Raw genomic sequence first — 20,372 nt, 5'->3', positions numbered from 1 at the left:
AAATAAAGAGCAGAAATTAATGAAGTAGAGAAACATTCAGTAGAGAAGATCAACAAAGCCAAAAGTTAATTTAAAAAGACTAATAAAATAGCTTAACTTGCAAGAGTAACCAAGAATCAAAAACAAAGAGAAATAAGAAAACCATAACTAAATGTGCTACAGATATTAAGCAGGTAAGAGTTATAATAACTTCATGTCAATAAATATGAAAAATTAGATAAAATCAATAGATTCCCAGAAAAATACAATTCACCAAAAATGCCTGAAGAAGAAATAAAGAACCTGAAAATTAAAGAACTTAAATCAACTTAAACTTTCCGCAAAGCAACCTCCAGGCCCCGGTGGCTTCACCAGTGAATTCTGTGAGTCAATAGAAAACTGGATAATTGAATTGTGGTAGAGTTATACAATGGAGTGCTACCTAGCAATGAAAACAAACTACAACTACATGCATCAACATGTTTTTTGTTCGTTTGCTTGTTTGTTTTTGAGACACAGTCTTGCTCTGTTGCCCAGGCTAGAGTGCAGTGGTGTGATCTTGGCTCACTGCAACCTCTGTCTTCTGGTTCAAGCGATTCTCCTGCCTCAGCCTCCCAAGTAGCTGGGATTACAGGCACATGCCACCATGCCAGGCTACTTTTTACATTTTTAGTAGAGACGAGGTTTTGCCATGTTGGCCAGGCTGGTCTCAAACTCCTGACCTCAAGTGATCCACCCACCTCGGCCTCCCACAGTGCTAGGATTACAGGCGTGAGCCACCATGCCCAGCCCAAGATTTTTTTTTTTCTTGCTTCTTTTTTTTTTTTTTTTCATTTTTTTGAGACAAAGTCTCACTCTGCTGCCCAGGCTGGAATGCAACGGCGCAATCTTGGCTCACTGCAACCTCCGCCTCCCTGGTTCAAGTGATTCTTCTGCCTCAGCCTCCTCAGTGGCTGGGATTACAAGTGCGTGCCACCTTGCCTGGCTAATTTTTGTATTTTTAGTAGAGATGGGGTTTCACCATGTTGGTCAGGCTGGTCTTGAACTCCTGATCTCATGATCCAACCACCTCGGCCTCCCAAAGTGCTGGGATTACAGGCGTGAGCCACTGCACCCGGCTTTTTTTGCTTCTTTTTTTTTAAAAAAATTTTGAGACAGGTTCTTGCTCTGTTCCTGTGTCTGGAGTGCAGTGGCATGATCATGGCTCACTGTAGCCTCAACCTCCCAGACTCAAGTGATCCTCTAGGCTCAAGCAATCGATCCTCCTGCTTCCTGAGTAGCTGGGACCACAGGCATGCACCACCACACCTAGCTAATTTTTTTTTGGTGTGTGTGTGTGTGTGTGTGTGTGTGTGTGTGGAAACAAGGTTTCACTCTGTTGTTCAGGCTACTCTGGACCCACCTCAGCCTCCCAAAGTGCTAGGACTGCAGGCATGTGCCACCACACCCAGCCAAAAATTATTTTTTATGTGTAAAAAACTATTTCAAACAGATGAATACTTATTCTGGAAAGACTGGCTTTTTCTCTTTGCAAGCTGAAAAGAGTTCCCTGATGGCCCTTAGATTCTGTCAAAGAGAATCTGTGAGGACAGAAAGTTCGAAATGGGAAGCGCTTCGTGGCTCAGGACCTTTTAATGAGTAGAGAGTGAATGGGGCCTGATCAGTCCCTCTGGCTCACCAGCCTTTCCTAAGTGCACAGCAAACATGCTTGCTTCCTGCCACTCTCCACCCTCAGGTCAGGAGGTAACTGAGGTCTTGGCAGCTGCCCTTCAGTCCTTCCCCAAGCCGACTGAGCATCTGGAAGTTAAGCCAAAGGCCAAAAATGTCCTGACTTCCTGAGTAAGCACCTGTGAACTAATAGAAGACATGGTGAGGCCAAAGCAAGTGCTCAGGGGACATACTACTTCAAAGAACAGAGCAAAAAGAGTAATAAGAGATAAGGAGCGCCCAGGAGATCTTGTTCGGGGCCAGCCAGTGAATTCCCCTTTCTCTCTCCAGTCTCCAGTCCCCCAAATTTCCCATTGCAAGTGTCAGAGGCCCTTAGGTGCTTTTTTTTTTTTTTTTGAGAGGGAGTTTCGCTCTTGTCGCCCAGGCTGGAGTGCAATGGTGCAATCTCGGCTCACTGCAACCTCTGCCTCCCAGGTTCGGGCAATTCTCCTCTCCAGTAGCTGGGATTACAGGTGTCTGCCACCACACCCAGCTAATTTTTGTATTTTTAGTAGAGACAGGGTTTCACCATGTTGGCCAGGCTGATCTCAAACTCCTGACCTCAAGTAATCCACCCGCCTCGGCCTCCCAAAGTGCTGGGATTACAGGCGTGAGCCACCGTGCCTGGCCTGGCTCTTAGGCTCTTGAGCTTGGAGAAGCATGAAGATGAGGGTGTTCTATGGCCTAAAAGAGAGATTTTTGTTTTTGATTTTTTTTTGAGACGGAGTCTCGCTCCGTCGCCCAGGCTGGAGTGCAGTGGCACAATCTCGGCTCACTGCAACTTCCGAACCTCCACCTCCCAGGTTCAAGTGATTCTCCTGCCTCAGCCTCTTACAGGCATGCACCACCACACCCGGCTAATTTTATTATTTTTTAGTAGAGACAGAGTTTCACTATGTTGGCCGGGCTGGTCTCAAACTCCTGAACTCAGGTGATCCACCCACCTCTGCCTCCCAAAGTGCTGGGATTACAGGTGTAAACCACTGTACCTGGCCCCAAAAGAGAGCTCAGCTTTTTAAAGGCAACCAGTTGCAGGCTTTTGTACATGCTGTGGCCTTGCTTAGAATATTTTCCCTCCATCTTATCCTGGCTTGCTCCTTTTAAAAAAAATTTTTTTAGAGACAGGATCTCACTATGTTGCCCAGGCTGGAGTGCACTGGCTATTCACAGTCGTGATTATTGCACACTACAGCTTGAAGTCCTGGGCTCAAAGAATCCTCTTGCCTCAGCCTCCCTAGTAGCTGGCACTACATTTGTGTGCTGCTGTGCCCAGCTACCTGGCTAGCTTCTATTCATTATTTGGATTTCAAATTATGGACCATTTCCTCTTAGAAATGGAACACCCACCACCCAACCACCACCACCCCACCTTCACCAACTCTCACCACTCCACCTTACTATTCTCCAAGAAGAGGTTAGAAGCCCTGCTCCCATGGCCCCTGTTATTCCCTTATCAGCACTATCCCACTCTAACAATTGTCTGTTTATTTGTCTACTCTCCCACTGGGATTTAAGTTTCCTGAGGTCAGGGACCATGACTGTCTTACTCACTACTATATCTCTAGTACCAAGATACTGCATGATAGGTACTCAGAAAATGCTTGATATATGGATGAATAAAATAAAGGAATGGCAGAGAGGACAAGTGATAGAGATTTCCTCCACAAGTCTAGAGTGTGGTTCTCAGCAGCCTAAGGGGGGAGCCTTCCAAGCAAGGGAAAGGAGCACCAGGCTTTCTCCTCCCTTCCTCTCCTTCCCACTCTTTCCCATTCTTTTGCCAGGGCACCGCCCCCCACAACACCCATTTCCACTTCTCATTTGGTGTGAGTTTGAGCTCCCTCTACTGACCAAACTTCAGAACCACAGGGAGCCAAGCCCAGGCACCCTTGCCAGTTACTCTTCGCTAGGAAGAGACCCTTCTACACCCCAGCACCCCCAATCTAGGATTCCTAAGGGACTGGAGTAAGGAGAAAACAGGGCTGGCCAACACACTGGAGAGTTCCAAGGTCTGAACCCACACTTCCCATCCTCAACATCAGGAGCACTTCCCTCACACCCTCACCTCATGCTGTTTCCTGGGGTCTCCACTCCCAGACTCCTACTCCAGCTAATTCACAGAAATGTTGATTTCTGGAGCCTTTGGCTGATACATCAGCTCTGACTGTGGAAGACAGATCCCAAGATGGATTGAGAATAGATAGAAAGACAGATAGTGAAAGACAACATAGAGGTAAACCCACAGTGAGACAAAACAAAGATTGGAGTTGAGAAAGACAGCCCACTTGAGCTGAAGCCTCAGCCCTTTCCACCCACATCGAGGGCCCCTGTCCCATGAAGAAAGGTTTCCTTCACCCCTTCAGTCTGCCTATGTCCATACACAGATAAGGGAAGTGACTGTTGATCAGATCTGCGGGCTTACTGGAGATATTATTTAGGGACAGCTCCTGGACAAGAACGCTCTCCCAAACCCTGACACATTCTCCTGAGAGGACCCAGCCTGGAGCTCACATCTTCACTGTCACTTCCACTGAACGAGTGTTCTGGCTCCAGCCCCTTCTCAGGGATGCTTCTCTCCTCCTCTGGCATCAGCTCATCCAGCCAGAGGAGTTCCTGTGGTGAGAAGACCCTCTCCAGGGCCTTTCGGACCCCCACAAGGCCCAACAACTGCAGGAATAGAAACATGGCCCAGGCCTGTCAGCAACAGTAGTAGGAACATTAACAATAGTAACACTTATTGAGCACTTCCTATGTGCTAGGCATTGTATATCAGTTTCACTGAATGCTAGCACATTCCTATGAGGTAGATAGAATAAATTATTCCCATTGTACAGGGAAGGAAACTGAGACCCCAAGTGATTAGTTACTTCCCAGAGGTCACACATCTGGGATATAGTAAGCAGATTGATTCTACTGCAAAGCCTATGACTCTTAACTTCCTCAATAAGAACAAGGCCAGAAGCCACCTATGTTATCACCTCACTGAGTAATAAAAGTGTCGACATTTCCTCTACCAAGACCTCAGATTTCTTCTGGGTTTTATATTCTTACCTGTGGCTGATCACTCCAAAGAGGTTGGGAAAAGAGGTGAATCAGGTATCCCAGGACTAGCCCATACATAGGTATCATTCTGCCATCTTTTTCTTTGTCTTAGGATTCCCAACCAGGGAGAGCCACAGCGAGTGAGAGGGGAGATTCTTCCTCTCGTGGAGGCCTTGGCCACCCTTCCAGGCTGAGAGTCTCCCAAGACCCTCCAGGACACAGCCCAACCCTGCCTCAGGTTACCATGAGGGGGAAGATGATGGCTGCAGGGGTAGACTTGATTATCCAAAGCAGCCCCAGACAGGCAAGCTGGATGGCTGTGAAGAGGTGGACCCTGGTCAGAGGCACATGCCGCAAGAGTAGCAGGTCTGGCTGGTGTTTTGCTGGCATCAACAACAGCTTCACCCTCTTAGTGAACTAGGGGAACAAGAGGAAGAGGAAAGCAGGGCACTCAGGTAGCCTGACAGGAGGGTGGTGTCACTGATAGCTATCATAGCCCAGCACTGGGAGCAGGCGGGGAGCATGGCAGCCGAGTCTCTGAGCCCAGGAGAGACAGGAAAAAGAGAGTAAGAGGGAAATTGGCAAGTGTAAGCAGGAGATGCCAGCAGAAAAGAAAAAAGGAGTAGGGTTGCTAGGTAATTTTGTTCTTTTTTGTTTGTCTTTTTATTCTTTTTTTTTCTTTTGTTAGGTGATTTTAATGGGCTCACCTGAATGCTGCTGAGCGCTGCCACCCCCATATACAGGAAGATGCCATAGAGCACAGGCATTGGAATGAACTGGTAGAAAGAAGCAGAGAGTTATCAAAGTTTACCTCTGCCAACCTCCCAGATGCCCCAGGATGCCCAGATGCCCTAGATCCCTCTAGCATCTAGCATCCAGGTCTGCCCAGGCCTTGCCTTTCCTTTCACACGTTTCATGCCGATCTTATTGAATCCTCAAATCAATTAGATGAAGTAAATGTTATTATTGCCTTCATTTTACAGATTGGGAAATTGAATTTCAGAGGGACTAAGTACTTTGTCCATTACCTGGCCTACCACTCCAATCTTATCTATCACATTTCCCTCTGTTCTTTATGCTCCCACTATACTAACCGCCTTTCCTTCCCTCAACATGCCCAAGTTTGTTCCTACCCCTTGCAAAGCCTTTTGCTTTGCTATTCCCTCCACCTAAAATGCTCTTCCCCCAGACTTTCTCATGACCAGTTTATTCTTATTACTCATGTCTCATCTCATGACACCCTGAAAGGTCTTCATTGACTTTTTAACTTCAGGCCCCATCTAAAGTAGCCCCTGGCACTCTTAATCATCTTATCTTCTTTTATTTTTCACAGAAGTTATCACTATCTAAAGTTATCCTATTCTCTTGTTTTAATTTTTTTTTTTTTTTGAGATGGAGTTTCGTTCTTTCACCCAGACTGGAGTGATGTGGCTTGATCTCGGCTCACTGCAACCTCCACCCACCCAGGCTCAAGCGATTCTCATACCTCAGCCTCCCAAGTAGCTGGGATTATAGGCACCCCCCACCACGCCCGGCTAACTTTTATATTTTTAGTACAGATGGGTTTTCGCCATGTTGGCCAGGCTAGTCTCGAACTCCTGACCTCAGATGATCCACCCGCCTCAGCCTCCCAAAGTGCTGGGATTACAGGCGTGAGCCACCGTGCCGGGCTTCTTGTTTTAATTTTTAAAAATCTTTCTCCTCTCACCAGGTTGTAAGGTTAGAAAAATGATTTCTTTTGAGCGCCATTATATCCCCAGTACCTAGAACAGTGCTTGGCATATGGGTTTTTGTTTGTTTTTTTGTTTAGGGTTTTCTGTTTTTTGGGATTTTTTTGTTTTGTTTTGTTTTTTGTTTTTTGAGACAAGATCTCACTCTGCTGCCCAGGCTGGAGTCCAGTGTCACAAACCTGGCTCATTGCAGCCTAGACCTCCTGGGCTCAAGTGATGCTCCCACCTTAGCCTCCCAACTAGCTGGGACTACAGGTGCACACCACCATGCCCAGCTAACTTTTGTGTTTTTTGTAGAGACGGGGTTTCGCCATGTTGCACAGGCTGGTCTCAAACTCCTGAGCTCAAGCAATCCGCCCACCTCGGCCTCCCAAAGTGCTGGGATTACAGGTGTGAGCCACCACACCCGGCCTAGCATATGGTTTATGCTCTGTAAATGTCTGTAAATGAGAGTCACCCAGTTAGTAAGTGGCTGATCCGGTCCATCTGGCTCTTTCCCTACTCCACTTTCACCCAGCTTCCATGACGTTTCCCTTCCCTAACCTCTTGTCGTCCTGCCAGTGACTCTTGTCTGACATTCTCCACACCCTCCTTGACTGCTTTGCTGTCTTGGCTTGTTCAACCTTTCTGCTATTACTTGTTACTTAATTTTTGCTCATTTGTGTGTGTTGCTGGTAGGGGCTTAATTCCATATTTCTTTTCAATATTCCACTGACCCGTACTTCTCCCAAGTGCCTAGCAGTCTTGCATATAGCAAATATTCCATATACCTCTGGTGAAGGAGAAGTGAAGGCTTTTTGCCTCAAAGTTTTTTTTTTTTTTTTTTTTTGAGACATTCTTGCTCTTGTCATCCAGTGATCACCACCTACTACACTCTCAAACTCCTGGGCTCAAGCGATCCTTCCACCTCAGGCACACACCACCATGCCCAGCTACCTTTTTTATTTTTTGTAGAGACAGAGTCTCCTTATGTTGCCCAGGTAGGTCTCAAACTTCTGCGCTCAAGTGATCCTCCCACCTCAGCCTCCCAAAGTGCTGGGATTACAGGCATGAGCCACCGCACCTGGGCTGATCATACTCTTAGTCTCAGGTTTGTTGGTAGGCTAGAGCAAGGGTAGCACTTAGACCCTAGGGAATGGTGGTGGCACACCCACACCTTGCTCCACTGGGTAAAAAGCCCATTGGATAAGAGTTTGAGTTCTCAGACAGATCTGAAAAACTGGCTCTTTTGATGGGCTCTTGCAAGTTTCTTTGCCTCTTTAACCTTCATCTGCCTCGTTTGTAAGGTGCATACTCCTTTCAGGGTTAATGTGAGGATTAAATGAGACCATGTATGGAGAAAACTTAACAGAGCACCTGGCACACTGTAAGTATTCAACTAGTGTCAGTTCTTGCTGTGCTCCTATTATTACTACACTGACCCTGATCCTGGCTTGTATAACAAAGGTACCTTGAGCACAGGTGCCAGGAAGATGGAGGCTCCTGTAAGGATGAACACCACCAGGCCTGTCAGCCTCTGTTCCCTGTGGGGAGAGGGAGGAGTTAGCTGAGGTCTGGGAGAGTCCCTGGGGTATCCAGACTGGAGATCCTGGCTGAACACCAGTACAGACCCCGGCAGCAAGAGAAAACTAGAGGAATACCCCAGTAGGTCACCCGGAGGGATGAGCCCTTAGCTTGATGTGAAAAATTGGTGGAGAGGAAGGGGCAGAGCACTTCAAGGTGAGAGTCCCAGACCTCTCCATCAATTCAAGTTCATAGTTGCTCCTCATTTTTATTCTGATGGAAAATTAGCAATGTTTACACTGCCATAAAGACTTATATTTCACAATTTATCAAGTTGATTTCATATACTTTAGATACTTAGACTGTGCTTCCAACAGTTCCAAAATTGCTTTTATGATGGATTCCTTTGTAACTTCTACATTGAGTGAGGATTATTAGGTGGTACCTGACCCTCCACTTCAGCCCTGGCTGCCTCTACCTTTGCATGGATGATGTTCCTCTTGAGGCCCCTCCCAGTCCCCATGGCTGAGGGAAGAGAGGGGAAGATCTGACTCACCCATCTGAGAGCCCAGAACTCACTCATTCTGCCACTGCAATGCTTGTGGGACACCAGCTTAGAATTTAAGCTGCCCAAATAACTCTGCCATGTTCCCCTTTGCCCTACCTTGCTGCCCACCTCTTACTCCACTTCCTAAATACCGCCCTCACCTGATACCCAGGAAGTTGGGGCGCTCCCCGGGGGCACAGGCTCTGCTCTCTCTCCGAAGACTGTCCATGTGAGCCAGGGAGATGACAGTGGCTGAGACATACCAAGGCAGTCCAAGTGCTGATGTGAGTAGCATCAGCACAGCCACACAGAAGAGGTCCAGGTGGAAGCCAGCTCCCTTCTGCAGGTAGTGGTGGGGGCAATGAGGATGAAGCTAGCCCAGGCCCCAGCCCTCTGTCCTCTGAGGTAGGAGAGGAGGAGCGTAGACTCCCCTGGAGCTTCTGTCCCTTGGTCTTGGGCCTTACCCAGCAGGCCTTACCTGCAGTCTGTATTCCATGCGGTTGAGGATGACTGCTGTGATCTGTTGGTCCATGAAGATGAGGATAGACAGCAGCAGGGCAGGCAGGGCAGCTGCCACACTCCACCACCATGGGTTGGCTCCAAAAGGTGACACCAGCCAGCCACGCCCAGGGAGTGTGGGCTGGAGGAGGGCATTTCATGGACAGGTTGGAGTGGGTCTCCCAAGAGCATCTCACCTGTACATCTCAACCTTGGCATTCTTCCACAACCTGCCCCCACCCCAAGACACTAGATGCTAGTGGGTTGTGTGTGCATAGCTGATTCAAAGCATCCCAGTGCCTTAAAAGACAGCAGATGGAAGGAGACCAGCCCTGAGGTCAGGCTGGAACCAGGGGCTCTGGACTTTGGTTCAGGGTCCCTCCCTCCCTGGAACAGAAGGAGGTGGCACATGTGGCCTGCACACACTTCTTGATGTACAGAGAGCCCTGCTCCCTAGAGATCCCTCTCCCCCTATCCTGGGTGGGGCAACTCAGGCTCAGACCTGCCTTGATCTGAGGCAGGGACAGGGCTGGATGTGTCTGTGTCTGCTCTGATTACAAGCATATGTGTCGGGGAGGGGGCCCCAGTTGCTGCCCCAGTTGGAGTCCTCCCTGCTCTCCTGTCTTGGGGGAATTCGGAGAGGAGGTCTCCAAATGCACAGGCAAAGTCTAGAAATCAGTACTAAGCCTTGTCCTGCACACTGTCATGCCCTGGAAAGGGAGTTCCAGCTTTCCTGGATCAGGGTAGGCAACGCGGGGTGCGAAGAAGAGAGTGAGGAGTAGTGGGGTGGGCAGGGCCACGCCAAGGGTGGGGCAATCCTGTAACAATAATAGCTAACATTTATTGAGGACTTGGTATGTGCCAGGCATGTGGTAAGTGCTTTCCACTGTGATCTTCTGTAAACCTCAAAACAATCTACGGGGTAGGAACTATTGTCATTTTATTATTTCCATTTTATAGATGAAGAAATTGAGGCTTAGAAATGTGCATTAACTTGCCTAATGCATAGCTGGGAAGTGGAAGAACTGGAACTCAAACCCAGGGCTGGCTGATCAGAACCCATTCTCTTAACCCATACCCTGTAATAATAGCTACTGTGTATTCTCTGTACTCACGTGTCTGCTGCAGTACTTCATTTAATCCTCATGACAACCCTGTGAGGCCATTATTATTACTATCTCTAGCTTATTAGTGAAGAAAGAAGCTTAGAGAAGTGTGGGATTTATTCATTTTCCTTCCCCATGGTCTGCTGGCCCTGCTTTCCCCTCTGGTCCCCCAACCCTCTTCCCTGGCTCTCACCTTGAACTCTCTGGGTACCGTGAGCTTTGGTGTGGCTAGGCCCAGGAAAGCATCAAGGCCACAGCCGAGCAGGATGGCCAGGACTGAGGAGAAGTCGCTGAGCCCTTTGCGCATCTGGCACACAGTGGACACTCAGTCAGGTCCAGGCCTGCCATCCCTCTTTTTCCACACCACTTCCCATCACAGATAGGACCCAAAGCTCAGAGTCAGGCCTCTCCCACAGAAAGAAAGGTGAAACTCACCACAGAGGGGAAGAAGCGGCTGGTCTTTACACACTTGAGGGCCATAGCAAAGAAGAAAGAAGTAAGGAAGAGGAGAAGGGAGAAGAAGGCAATGTCTGGGACTGTATGACAGCCAGGGCCACGAGGGTGGCCTCCCTGCCGGGTGCACTCAGGTGGCGGCAGCAAGGATGCATTGATCAGGCCTAAGTCCTGTACACAGGAGGGTCAGGAGTGGAGATATAGGCAATGGAGTAAATGTCCTGCTCTCCTGGACCAACTTCAAGGGAGGAGGGACCCACAGAGACACCAGGGGCCCAGGATGGGAAGTTCCCAGCTGTAGGAAATGGCTAAGCTTTACTCACCTATGAAGGTTTCCTTAACCTATGGGTAGGAAGAGCTAGAAACCACCGACTGCCTTGGTCTCCACCCTTTCCTTCCTAGAACCTCCCAGGAGCAGTCCCTCACCATGCTTACGATGTCGTCTCTGTCTTTTGGCCTTGTCCTTATCCATTGAGACTCATTTCCTGGGAAGCAGAGAATAATTCAGATGTATGTTCCCTCCCCTGGGAACCTCCTCCAGCCCCATAAAATTCTTATCTGATGGGTCCAGGTGAACCAGAGTTCTTAATTGTGACTCATCTGTCTGCTGACTCTATCACTACCAAGTGTGTGAGAAGGACATTGTCTCATGCCCTCATCCTCTCAAATTCTCTACCCATCTGCATCCCTGGTACCAAGCACTGGACCTGGCCACAGTAGATGCTCAGCAAATGTTGGCTGAATAGAGGAGTATACAAATCTGTGTGTTTCCACCAGGGCTAGAACTGGTCTTGTTCATGCCTAGCACTGATAGGAGAACATATAGAGAGGCCACTTCTTCCCAGTCCTGGGGTTGCCTTCCATGTGGAGGGATATATGCAAATGTAATACTCCAAGCCTCTCTCCACCTGGCCGGCCACTCTCACCCAGAAGAGCAGTGATATATTTGATTGGTGATTTCAGGAAATGAAGCTAGGCATACCTGGACCTGCCCCTTTCTCTCCCCTCTCTCGAGTATAAGCTGCCTGTTTGATGTAGGTGTTTAGCTCTACTCCCCTGGGGTAAGATAGTCTCAAACCAGTGCTTCCACCACTGGTGGGTAAGTCTATTCAATTTTGGCTTCATCATTAGGAAGCCCATTCACCCACAGATATAACCCATGTTCCTCTATCAGTGTTGTCAGAAAGGAAGATGATATCGGGCCTTCTGTTGTCTTATTTCTCAATTGATTCAGAACCAGAGTGGAAATAGTACTGCCAGTTATTGGGTAAGTACGCAGCATTTTGCTGAACTTAACCAGGGGGGATAGTAAGGGTGAAGCCCCTCCCCTTCCCTACATCCTTCTTCACCTGACCAACGTCCCTGTTTCCCTTACCCACCTCCTGGGCCTGGGTATTGGCAGAGGCACCCGTAGGCAGAGGACCCAGGCTTCTGGATAGGATAGGTATGGGTCAAGTTCAGCATTTTGCCCACAGCATCGTAGATGAAGATGAGGCTGATGAGGGCACAGAAACCTTCCTCAGTGAAGCGGGTGAAGTAGCGCACCAGCACACTGGCCTCTGTGGCCACCAGCACCAGGCAAAAGGTAGCCACCCAGATGCCCACCCATAGGCGGAAGGGCAGGTAGTCCAGGCTGTAATCTCTGTGGGGATGAGAGACAGGAAGGCTGCTTCCCACTAAACCCAGGTCAGGTGTCCCTCAACCCAAACAGATAGCTCCCACTCTCTCCTATTCACCCAGCCAGGAGCAGGCTGACCATGGCACTAGTGAGGGTCCGGTGATGGGGGGAGCTCTCCTACCTGCTGAAAGAGAAGAGCAGGCGCTCAAAGACCAGCACTGGCCCCGTGCTGCTCAGGATGGTGAGGGGCTGGCCTGCCATCAAGCAGAAGGCAGCTCCAGCCACTGCTGTGCCCAGGAAACTTTCCAGCACTCCCTGGAAGCCAACAGGGGCTCAGCACAGGACCCTGAAGTCCTCAGGGTCCTTTGAAGCTTTGGGAGAGCCTCCTTAACTTACCCATAGTCCCAGGGGAAGGGATGGACTAGGGGACACCAACGCTTGTGCCTGCCCCCTGGGCCCTACCCACCTGGGCACCATCAGTGGCATCTCCCAGCAGACCCCCAAAAGTGATGGCATTAGTGACAGTGGCCAGGTAAATGTAGAGTACGGCCGAGAAGCACTGGAGATGCAGGGCGTCCAAGAAATCGCTGGGGTACCACGGGACCTTCCTGCGCACGTCCTGGATAAGGCCCCCAAACAGCCTCCCGCCCGAGGGTCGTCAGTGGTCCAGGTTTTCACACTCCACACCCGCATCCCCGCTACTTTCCCTGTGACCGGGTGAGCCCCTCCCACAGTGAGCACACACCTCAGTTTCCCTGTGACTCCTCCCCTCCCCCAGGTCACCTACCCTTGTTTCCTCCCAGCTCGCCTCACCTGCCGGTCCGCTGCAACTCCGGGCTGTGTGCGTGTGGCCCATGGCGGTGCCTGTCCTCAGCCGAGGTCAGGCGCGGGACGGCGGGACCTCTGATCTCCCGCTGTTGTGAGGGAAGCCTGAGGAGGAGGGGAACCCCAGGTTGGCTGAGGATCTCCAACCAGTCCGCGACTCGGTCCAGAGCTCGTGGCGCCCTGCCCCCTAGCGGCTGCTCTTGTCTCTGCCGGCGAGGGAACCATGGCGACACATGGGCCTCTAGAAGGTCCAGGTCATATTGCGACCTGTGAAAGCCAGGCTCGGGCAGGGAAGGTCTTTGTTCAGGTCTCTTAGAGAGAGTGTTCCAGCAGAACTCAGAGTTAGGTCTGCCTGACTCCAAATCCAAAGATAGGTCCCTATCTCTTTCCTGGGACCCCACCCCTCCTCAACAATGGAATTAGACCCAGGGCCTATATGGGCAGGAATCTGTATGGGATGATGGCTCCCAGGTACCTTTTGTGCTGAGATGGCAGACATTTGGGCGGGGGAATCCGGGCTGTTGGGTCCCACCGACCTGGGGGAAGCACTGTCACCTCCTCTAGGAATGCATCCAGGGCTGCCAGAAGGTCATGAAGGTTGCTGGCCCGACGAACTGACCACTGGAATTGCTGGGAATGGGGGCACAGAATGGGTGGTAAGTGCAAACCTGGTCTCTTACATGCATTTTCATAGTCTCAAAACTAGACAGACACAAGTCACAGAGGCAGACAAGTCATTCACACATTCCTTTATGCATGCATTAATTCATTCATTCAGTGGGTGTCTATTGAGTGCCTACAGTGTGCCAGCACTCATCCAGTAATGGGGCTGCACTAGGAGACGAGGAAACTTCAGTCTCAATGCTCACTGTGCCTCATTGCTGTATTTAGGGACACATACAGAGTCCACACACACACACTCACATGAGCCCATGCATGTATGCATGTGTGCACACACACAGGCATGCACGCGTGCACGTGCACACACACACACCTGCTCAGCTCACCGGGTCACTGAGGAGGACAGCTGCTGCCCGTCCCATCTCATGGTAGCCCTTTCCCAGCATACGGGGGCCCAGGAGAAGGCAGAAAAACCTGAGGAAGGAACCAGGCCCCAGAGATTCACAGGCTGCTTTCCCACAGGGCAGCCCTGGCCTCTGATGCTCAGCTCTGACCTATCAGCTCCCATAAACACACTCATTTGCACACCTACCATGCAGCCCTGACCACTACTCTCTCCCCAGACCCCTGAGCACCATCCTCCCCACAGCCTCAGAGAATCAGACTGAGACCCTCCTTCCCCTCTTCAGTAAAGACCCTTCTAGGCTCTGGGATCCCTGACTCCCACTCACTCAGTAGCCTCACCTGCTTGGGAGGGACACCTCAGTAAGGGACCCCAGTACCACAGGGTTCCGCAGTCGAACAAAGGCTCCCAGTGGCTGTGCCAGGAAGCCCAGCTCCCCTGCCAGCACAGTCCCTGCCTCAGCTCCTGGAGGTAGCTTCCGTCTCAGGGGGTTCTGACACTGGATGGGGGTTCAAGGAGACACAGAATATGAAAGGTTATTTGGGGAGGATAAGATCTCAAATGATGAGAAATCCAGTGGAGAGTAGACTTTTGTTAATTTCTAACCCCTCTCCCAGCCACTGGAAAGGGACCCCAAGGAAGGGCCACAAACCTGTTCCCTCAGGGGGGCTTCCTCATTGTCAGAAGCCTTTCTTGGATGAGTAGAGCCTACAAAACAGGATTATGCAGTGATTAAGACCACAGGCTTTGGGGGTGGATCCACCAGGATTCCCTAATCACTTTTGCCACTGACAAGCTGTAAGAATTAGAGTATACCCTTCTCCACTCTGAGCCACAGTTTTCTCACCACTAAAATGGGGATAATTGTGGTACTATTTACAGGGTGGTTGTGAAGATCAAATGAGATACTGCGTGTAAAGCTCTTGGCCTAGTGCCTACCAAGTACATCTCTTCACAGAGCTCTCTTACGATTCTAGCCCCCTGAATCTTCTCCCCACAACATTACCACCAGTTTCCTCTTGCTCTTGAGTCCTGGGTTGGAGCCTGAACTAAGCCTGGGCTACTTCTAGCCCTGGAAGGTGCAGGGGAGATCTGAGACCCTGCCACACTAGGGTCTTGATCCTGGGCCCAGGGAGGGGCTCTCACCCCAGCAGGGCCTGGTGCCTGTGGTCTGGTTGTAATGCTGGGGTCTCTGCAGCAGCAAGGCCTGCAACTGCCCTCTCAGCTCTGGGCTCAGCGACTCCACCCTGGTCACCTGCTCTGGAGAACGGATTGGGGGTCATCTCCTTCCTGAGAGTTCCCTGCCACATGCTCTTCCCCTTCTCCCTCTGCCCAGACACCTTTCCCTTCTGGGAGTCTCAGAATGCCAGGGCCAATGAACTTGCTCCTCCACCCTGCTTTTCCATGTCCACCCTGTGACAAGGGTAGACAATCCTAGGAGGGGTAGGGATGGGCTCTGGAAGATTCCAAGACTTTGGAGGGGAAATCCTGGGGAAAAGGCATGGCTACCCAGGCCCTTCCTGCAAAGGATCCCAGCCTACCCACGAGCTCCAGGAGGCTCTGAGCTGGGCAGTCCAGCAGTACAAGGCCCTCGGCCAGCAGGCTGCGGAGCTTCTGGAGGCTGGGCAGTGCCAGGGTGGGCACGTGGGGGGCACTCCACCGGCCTGCAGCCACCTCCAACTTCTCCTCAAACAGTACCCACCTGTGATGAAGGTGGGTAGACAGTGTTATTGGGGGCATTTCTCCCATGTCCAGGAGCAGAGATGCAGAGGAGCTAGGGAAGGCAAGGCAATGAGGGCATCCTGGGCCCAGTGGTGTGAAGTCTCCCCCCCACCCTGGTAGTCACCCCTCATCTAGGGTCTTGGGGATCCAAAACTAGACTGCAGAAGAGGCTGGGCATCATGGAAGGTAAGACCCTGAAATAAGGGAACACAGCTGGGAAAATCCTAATTTTGGGCAGCCCCATAAGAAGCGCTGGGGGACATATAGGAGGCTCCAGCTGGGGAAGGGGAAAGATCCCACAGAACTGGCCTGCATCCAACTTACCTGCCTGTCTCTCTCCACTCCAGCGCCTGGGGCCAGCCCAGCAGCTCATTCAGCTGAATGAAGAGCAGAGGGTCTTTGGGTACTCCCAGTTCCTTGCTCTCTGTGTCTGAGGGACCATCAGGGCTGGGGCCGGTGCCAGGGTCAGGGTTGCTGTCCAGCTCCCCTGAAGGAATATTTCTAGGAGCACTGGAGGCTTCAAACCCTTCCTGGCCTGGCAGCTTCATTTCCATGAGGCTTGCACAGAATCTCAGAACCAGTACAGTCCTAGGTTCTGAAGCCAGGGGCCCTCTGGCTGGTTGCATTTATAATGCATCCCCCACTGCAGCACAACACAAACAGAACAAGGCCTGCTGACTCCAGACTCTACCGGTCACCTACTCCCCTACTTGCTTACCCCACCCCCTGCTGGTATAAGAGTATTTGTAAGACTAGTCTGGCCTTTCCCAGGCTCTCCAGAAATGCCCAACCTGGGGCCAAAATGTGTATGTGCATTTCCTGTGGTATCAGGTCTGATCCCACTGTGTTTTGTGTAAAGAAACAGGAGTAAATGATTGGCTTGGGTCTGAGGACTTGGTACCCCCAGATTTTGCTGCCCCCCTCACTTGTATCAAATATAAATACCAAACACCCAGGACTGTTTTGGGTGTCACCAACACACCCCTGGGGCCACAGACACACCTATTTGGACAAACAGGGACCTAATAAATAATTGAGTCCATGGAAGCCAGACAGGTAAGGGAGATAGCAGGCAGAGGACCTGCCCATTAAATGGGATAATGGTGGAAGACCTAGTGTCTGAGTCTTAAATTCTTTTCTTTTCTTTTTTTTTGAGACAGGGTCTCACTCTCTCACCCAGTCCGGAGTGTAGTGGCACAGTTATAGCTCACTGCACCTTTGACCTCCTAGGCTCAAGTGATCCTCCTACCTCAGCCTCCAAGGTAGTTGGGACTACAGGTGTACGCCACCATGCCCAGCTAATAAGTCTTTTATTTTATTTTATTTTATTTTTGAGACGGAGTCTCGCTCTGTCGCCCAGGCTGGAGTGCAGTGGTGTGATCTCAGCTCACTGCAACCTTCACCTCTTGGGTTCAAGTGATTCTCCTGCCTCAGCCTCCCAAGTAGCTGAGATTACAGACATGTGCCACCACGCCTGGCTGATTTTTATATTTTTAGTAGAGACAGGGTTTCACCATGTTGGCCAGGCTGGTCTCAAAAACTCCTGACCTCAGGTGATCCATCCGCCTCAGCCTCCCGAAGTGCTAGGATTACAAGCGTAAGCCACTGTGCCTGGCTGCCCAGCTAACGAGTCTTAAATTCTTTTGTCCAACAACACCTAGGAATTCCCTAATTTAGCTGTGTCCCTGGGATATGCCCTGTGAGGATGGAGGAGCCCACGAGGGGGTGGGTGTAAGTGAAGGAGTTCCTGGAGCTAAATGAGCAAAGGAAAATGTGGTCCATTATTTGCAAATCCTGTTGACTCTATCTTCAAAATATACCCATAATCCAACCACATCTCCCCACCTCCAGCACTGCTACCCTGATTCAAACAACCATCATTTCTCACCTGAATTATCTCAGTAGCTTCCTGGTCTCTTGTAATAACCCCCCTGCTTCCACTCTTCCTCCCTTGCCCAAAGTCCATCCTCCACACAATACATGTCCTTTCAAAAGGCAGTTGAACCACATTACTCTTCGGTTCAATACTCACCCAACACACTCCCATTACTCCTAGAAGAAGAAGAAAAAAAAATCAAGCTCCTTGTCGTGGCCTGCAAGATTCACACCCTGGCCCCAGCCCACCTCTCTGACGGCATCTCACACCAGCCTCCCCTCGCTCACTCCTTTCTAACCACACTGGCCTTCACCTGTTCTGCAAAACCTGTTCCTGCCTGAGGATCTTTGCAGGATCTATTTTCTCTGTAAGGAAAGCCTTTCCCCCATATCCTTACATGACAATCTGTGACCTAGGTCTCATCTCAGACGTTAGCTACTCACGGAAATCTTCCTTTTCCATCCTATCCTAAGTTTCTTTCTTTCTTTCTTTCTTTTTTTTTTTTTTTGAGACGGAGTCTCGCTCTGTTGCCCAGGCTGGAGTGCAGTGGCATGATCTCGGCTTACTGCAAGCTCCGCCTCCCGTGTTCACGCCATTCTCCTGCCTCAGCTTCCGGAGTAGCTAGGACTACAGGCGCCCGCCACCACGTCCGGCTAATTTTTTTTTTTTTTTGTATTTTTGGTAGAGACGGAGTTTCACCGTGTTAGCCAGTATGGTCTCGATCTCCTGAATTCGTGATCCGCCCGCCTCGGCCTTCCAAAGTGCAGGGATTACAGGCGTGAGCACCGCGCCCGGCCCATCCTACCCTAAGTTTCTCTCTTGGGTCACTCCCCATCACATTTCTCTGTTTTATTTTCTTCCTAGCAGTTACCACTACTAGTAACTGCCTCATTTATGTATTTGTTTATCATTTATTGCCTGACTGTCCCCGCACGCACACGCTGAAATGCACAGTCCGTGGAACAGGTGTCTGTCTTGGCCGCGGCGCCTAGAGCGGCGCCTGGCACGTAGTGGCTCTCAATAAATACTTGTTCAAAGAGAGCATACGAAGGACCGGGCAGAGAAAAGAGCCGCGCTTCTCCTGGAGGCCACACGAGGGCACTGCTCCCCACAGACCGGAGTGCTAGGGCCGCTCCCTTAGGCCCAGTGGCTGCGGACCTGCCGGGGCGCAGAGATGGAGATGCCCAGATGGCAGGGAGAGATCCTAAACCCTCAGCCTTGCCCTGGCCCACCGCGGAATGGCCCGGAGAGATGGGGGGTTGGGGAAAAACAACAGGATGGGGAAGGGAGGGCCAATCAGGCTCATCTGAATGTAGGTCAGCCACACCCCACATATTGAATACCAAGAATCCATCCCCTGAGAAAGGGCACCCAGGCCGGCCCTACCCCCAGCCTCGCGTCTGGTCCAAGGAGGTCCCAGGGCAGGAATTAGAAGAGCATGTCACTATATTTCCAGTTGGGGAGGGGTGCTGAGTCTGAGTGAGGAGGTGGTTTCAGTGCCAGGAGGAATAGAAACTGGCCTACGGCCTGAATGGGCCTTGAACCCCTGTGACCACTCCCTTCAAGAATGTGCCCCAACCTTACGGACAAGTGACTCAAAGGAGCCTGAGGGGGATGGGAGCAAGGATTTGGCGTGAGTACCTCCCCCACATGCACATACATACATGTTCCCTTCCCACCCAACTCCTGCCAAAGTTCAGAGTGTCTATCCTTGCCCTTTCTGTGGCCCCAACTACCCTGGCTCACAGTGCTGCCTGGAGTAGTGGGCCACCATGCCTCCACCCTCCCCAGGTCTCACTTCCACCTCTGGGCCTGAGTGCCCTGGGCTGGGTAGGCTGGTGAGGGTTGGCCTGTGGGCACCAGTGGTCTCCCAGACAAGGCCCAGGGAAGGTGTGCTGTGTGGGTGAGCAGCCCTGTGTGTGGGCGCTGGAAAAAACCCTGACCTAGGAGTTCAAAGACTGGGTTCTCATCCTGGCTTAGTCACAGACTTATTGGATGTCTTTGAGTAAGACCCTTCCCTTCTCCAAGGCTCCATTTTCTTACATGTAAGTGGAGACAGTTGGGGTAGATTATTTCCAAGGTTCAAATCATACTTTCATGCAGTACACTGGACCTTAAGTGAGAGGAAGTGGCCTCAGGAATAGGATGCTTGGCTTGCTCACCTTCAGCAAGTGGAGAAGAGGTTTATCTTTGCTGAATCTAAATTTTCCTTCTTTCTTTCTTCCTTTCTTTTTTTGACACAGGGTCTTACTCTGCCATCCAGGCTGCAGTGCAGTAGCAATCATAGCTCACTGCAACCTCAAACTCCTGGGCTCAAGTGACCCTCTTGCCTCAGCCTCCTAAGTAGCTGGGACTACAGGCACGTGCCACCAAGTCTGGCTAACTTTTAAATATTTTGTAGAGAGGGGCTCATATGTTGCCCAGGCTGGTCTCGAACTCCTGGGTGCAAGCCAATGGCTTCCCATAGTGCTAGGATTACAGGCATGAGCCTCCACACCCAGCCCCTTACAAGGTTTTTAACACTTTAAAAAAACAAAACAAAAAAATCTTATTGGCTGGGCACGGTGGCTCACACCTGTAATCCCAGCACTTCGGGAGGCTGATGCAGATGGATCACTTGAGCTCAGGAGGTCGAGACCACCCTGAGCAACATGGTGAAACCCCATCTCTATAAAAAATACAGAAAACTAGCAGGGCATGGTGGCACACGCATGTGCTGCTAGCTACTCAGGAGGTTGTGGTGGG

The 20,372-nt window shown here is 50.7% G+C and overlaps 1 protein-coding gene and 1 long non-coding RNA gene across 3 annotated transcripts in view; one reads left to right on the top strand and one right to left on the bottom strand.

The window, feature by feature from the left end:
• Nucleotides 1-10,294, top strand: part of LOC115934617 (uncharacterized) — a 30,619-nt gene extending 20,325 nt beyond the window's left edge. The window contains exons 2-3 of one of the 2 annotated variants that reach the window (XR_010133948.1): nucleotides 4,838-5,180; nucleotides 9,964-10,294. This is a non-coding gene — a long non-coding RNA (uncharacterized lncRNA). Of the gene's footprint in view, nucleotides 1-4,837; nucleotides 5,181-5,413; nucleotides 5,684-9,963 lie in introns of those variants that run through there. The other variant, XR_010133947.1, reaches the window with a different exon arrangement.
• On the bottom strand, nucleotides 1,120-16,320 carry SLC4A9 (solute carrier family 4 member 9). Its single transcript, XM_063706815.1, has 22 exons — nucleotides 16,076-16,320; nucleotides 15,571-15,803; nucleotides 15,176-15,289; nucleotides 14,682-14,737; nucleotides 14,371-14,528; nucleotides 14,013-14,100; nucleotides 13,481-13,635; nucleotides 12,994-13,110; nucleotides 12,647-12,821; nucleotides 12,362-12,495; nucleotides 11,942-12,204; nucleotides 10,989-11,047; nucleotides 10,545-10,733; nucleotides 10,303-10,416; nucleotides 8,984-9,145; nucleotides 8,667-8,845; nucleotides 7,906-7,978; nucleotides 5,433-5,501; nucleotides 4,969-5,142; nucleotides 4,195-4,350; nucleotides 3,749-3,847; nucleotides 1,120-1,833 (listed from the first exon to the last, which is right to left on the bottom strand). The coding sequence occupies exons 1-21, from the start codon at nucleotides 16,303-16,305 to the stop codon at nucleotides 3,794-3,796; spliced, it is 2,952 nt and encodes a 983-aa protein (XP_063562885.1). The 5' UTR covers nucleotides 16,306-16,320; the 3' UTR covers nucleotides 1,120-1,833; nucleotides 3,749-3,793.
• Between the last annotated feature and the right edge of the window lie 4,052 nt (nucleotides 16,321-20,372).

Source organism: Gorilla gorilla, chromosome 4, assembly GCF_029281585.2.
Source record: "Gorilla gorilla gorilla isolate KB3781 chromosome 4, NHGRI_mGorGor1-v2.1_pri, whole genome shotgun sequence".
NCBI classification, from domain to species: Eukaryota; Metazoa; Chordata; class Mammalia; order Primates; family Hominidae; genus Gorilla; species Gorilla gorilla.
This window is presented reverse-complemented; position numbering and strand designations above follow the sequence as displayed.

Excerpts from the sequence above, each read along its gene's own strand:
- SLC4A9 (XM_063706815.1), bottom strand. The coding sequence starts at position 16,305 with ATGGAAATGAAGCTGCCAGGCCAGGAAGGGTTTGAAGCCTCCAGTGCT. Across the intron at positions 12,822-12,993 it reads GAGTTGCAGCGGACCGGCAG|GCTGTTTGGGGGCCTTATCC; the intron begins GTGAGGCGAGCT and ends CTCGGGCGGGAG. Across the intron at positions 11,048-11,941 it reads CCAATACCCAGGCCCAGGAG|GAAATGAGTCTCAATGGATA; the intron begins GTGGGTAAGGGA and ends TCTGCTTCCCAG.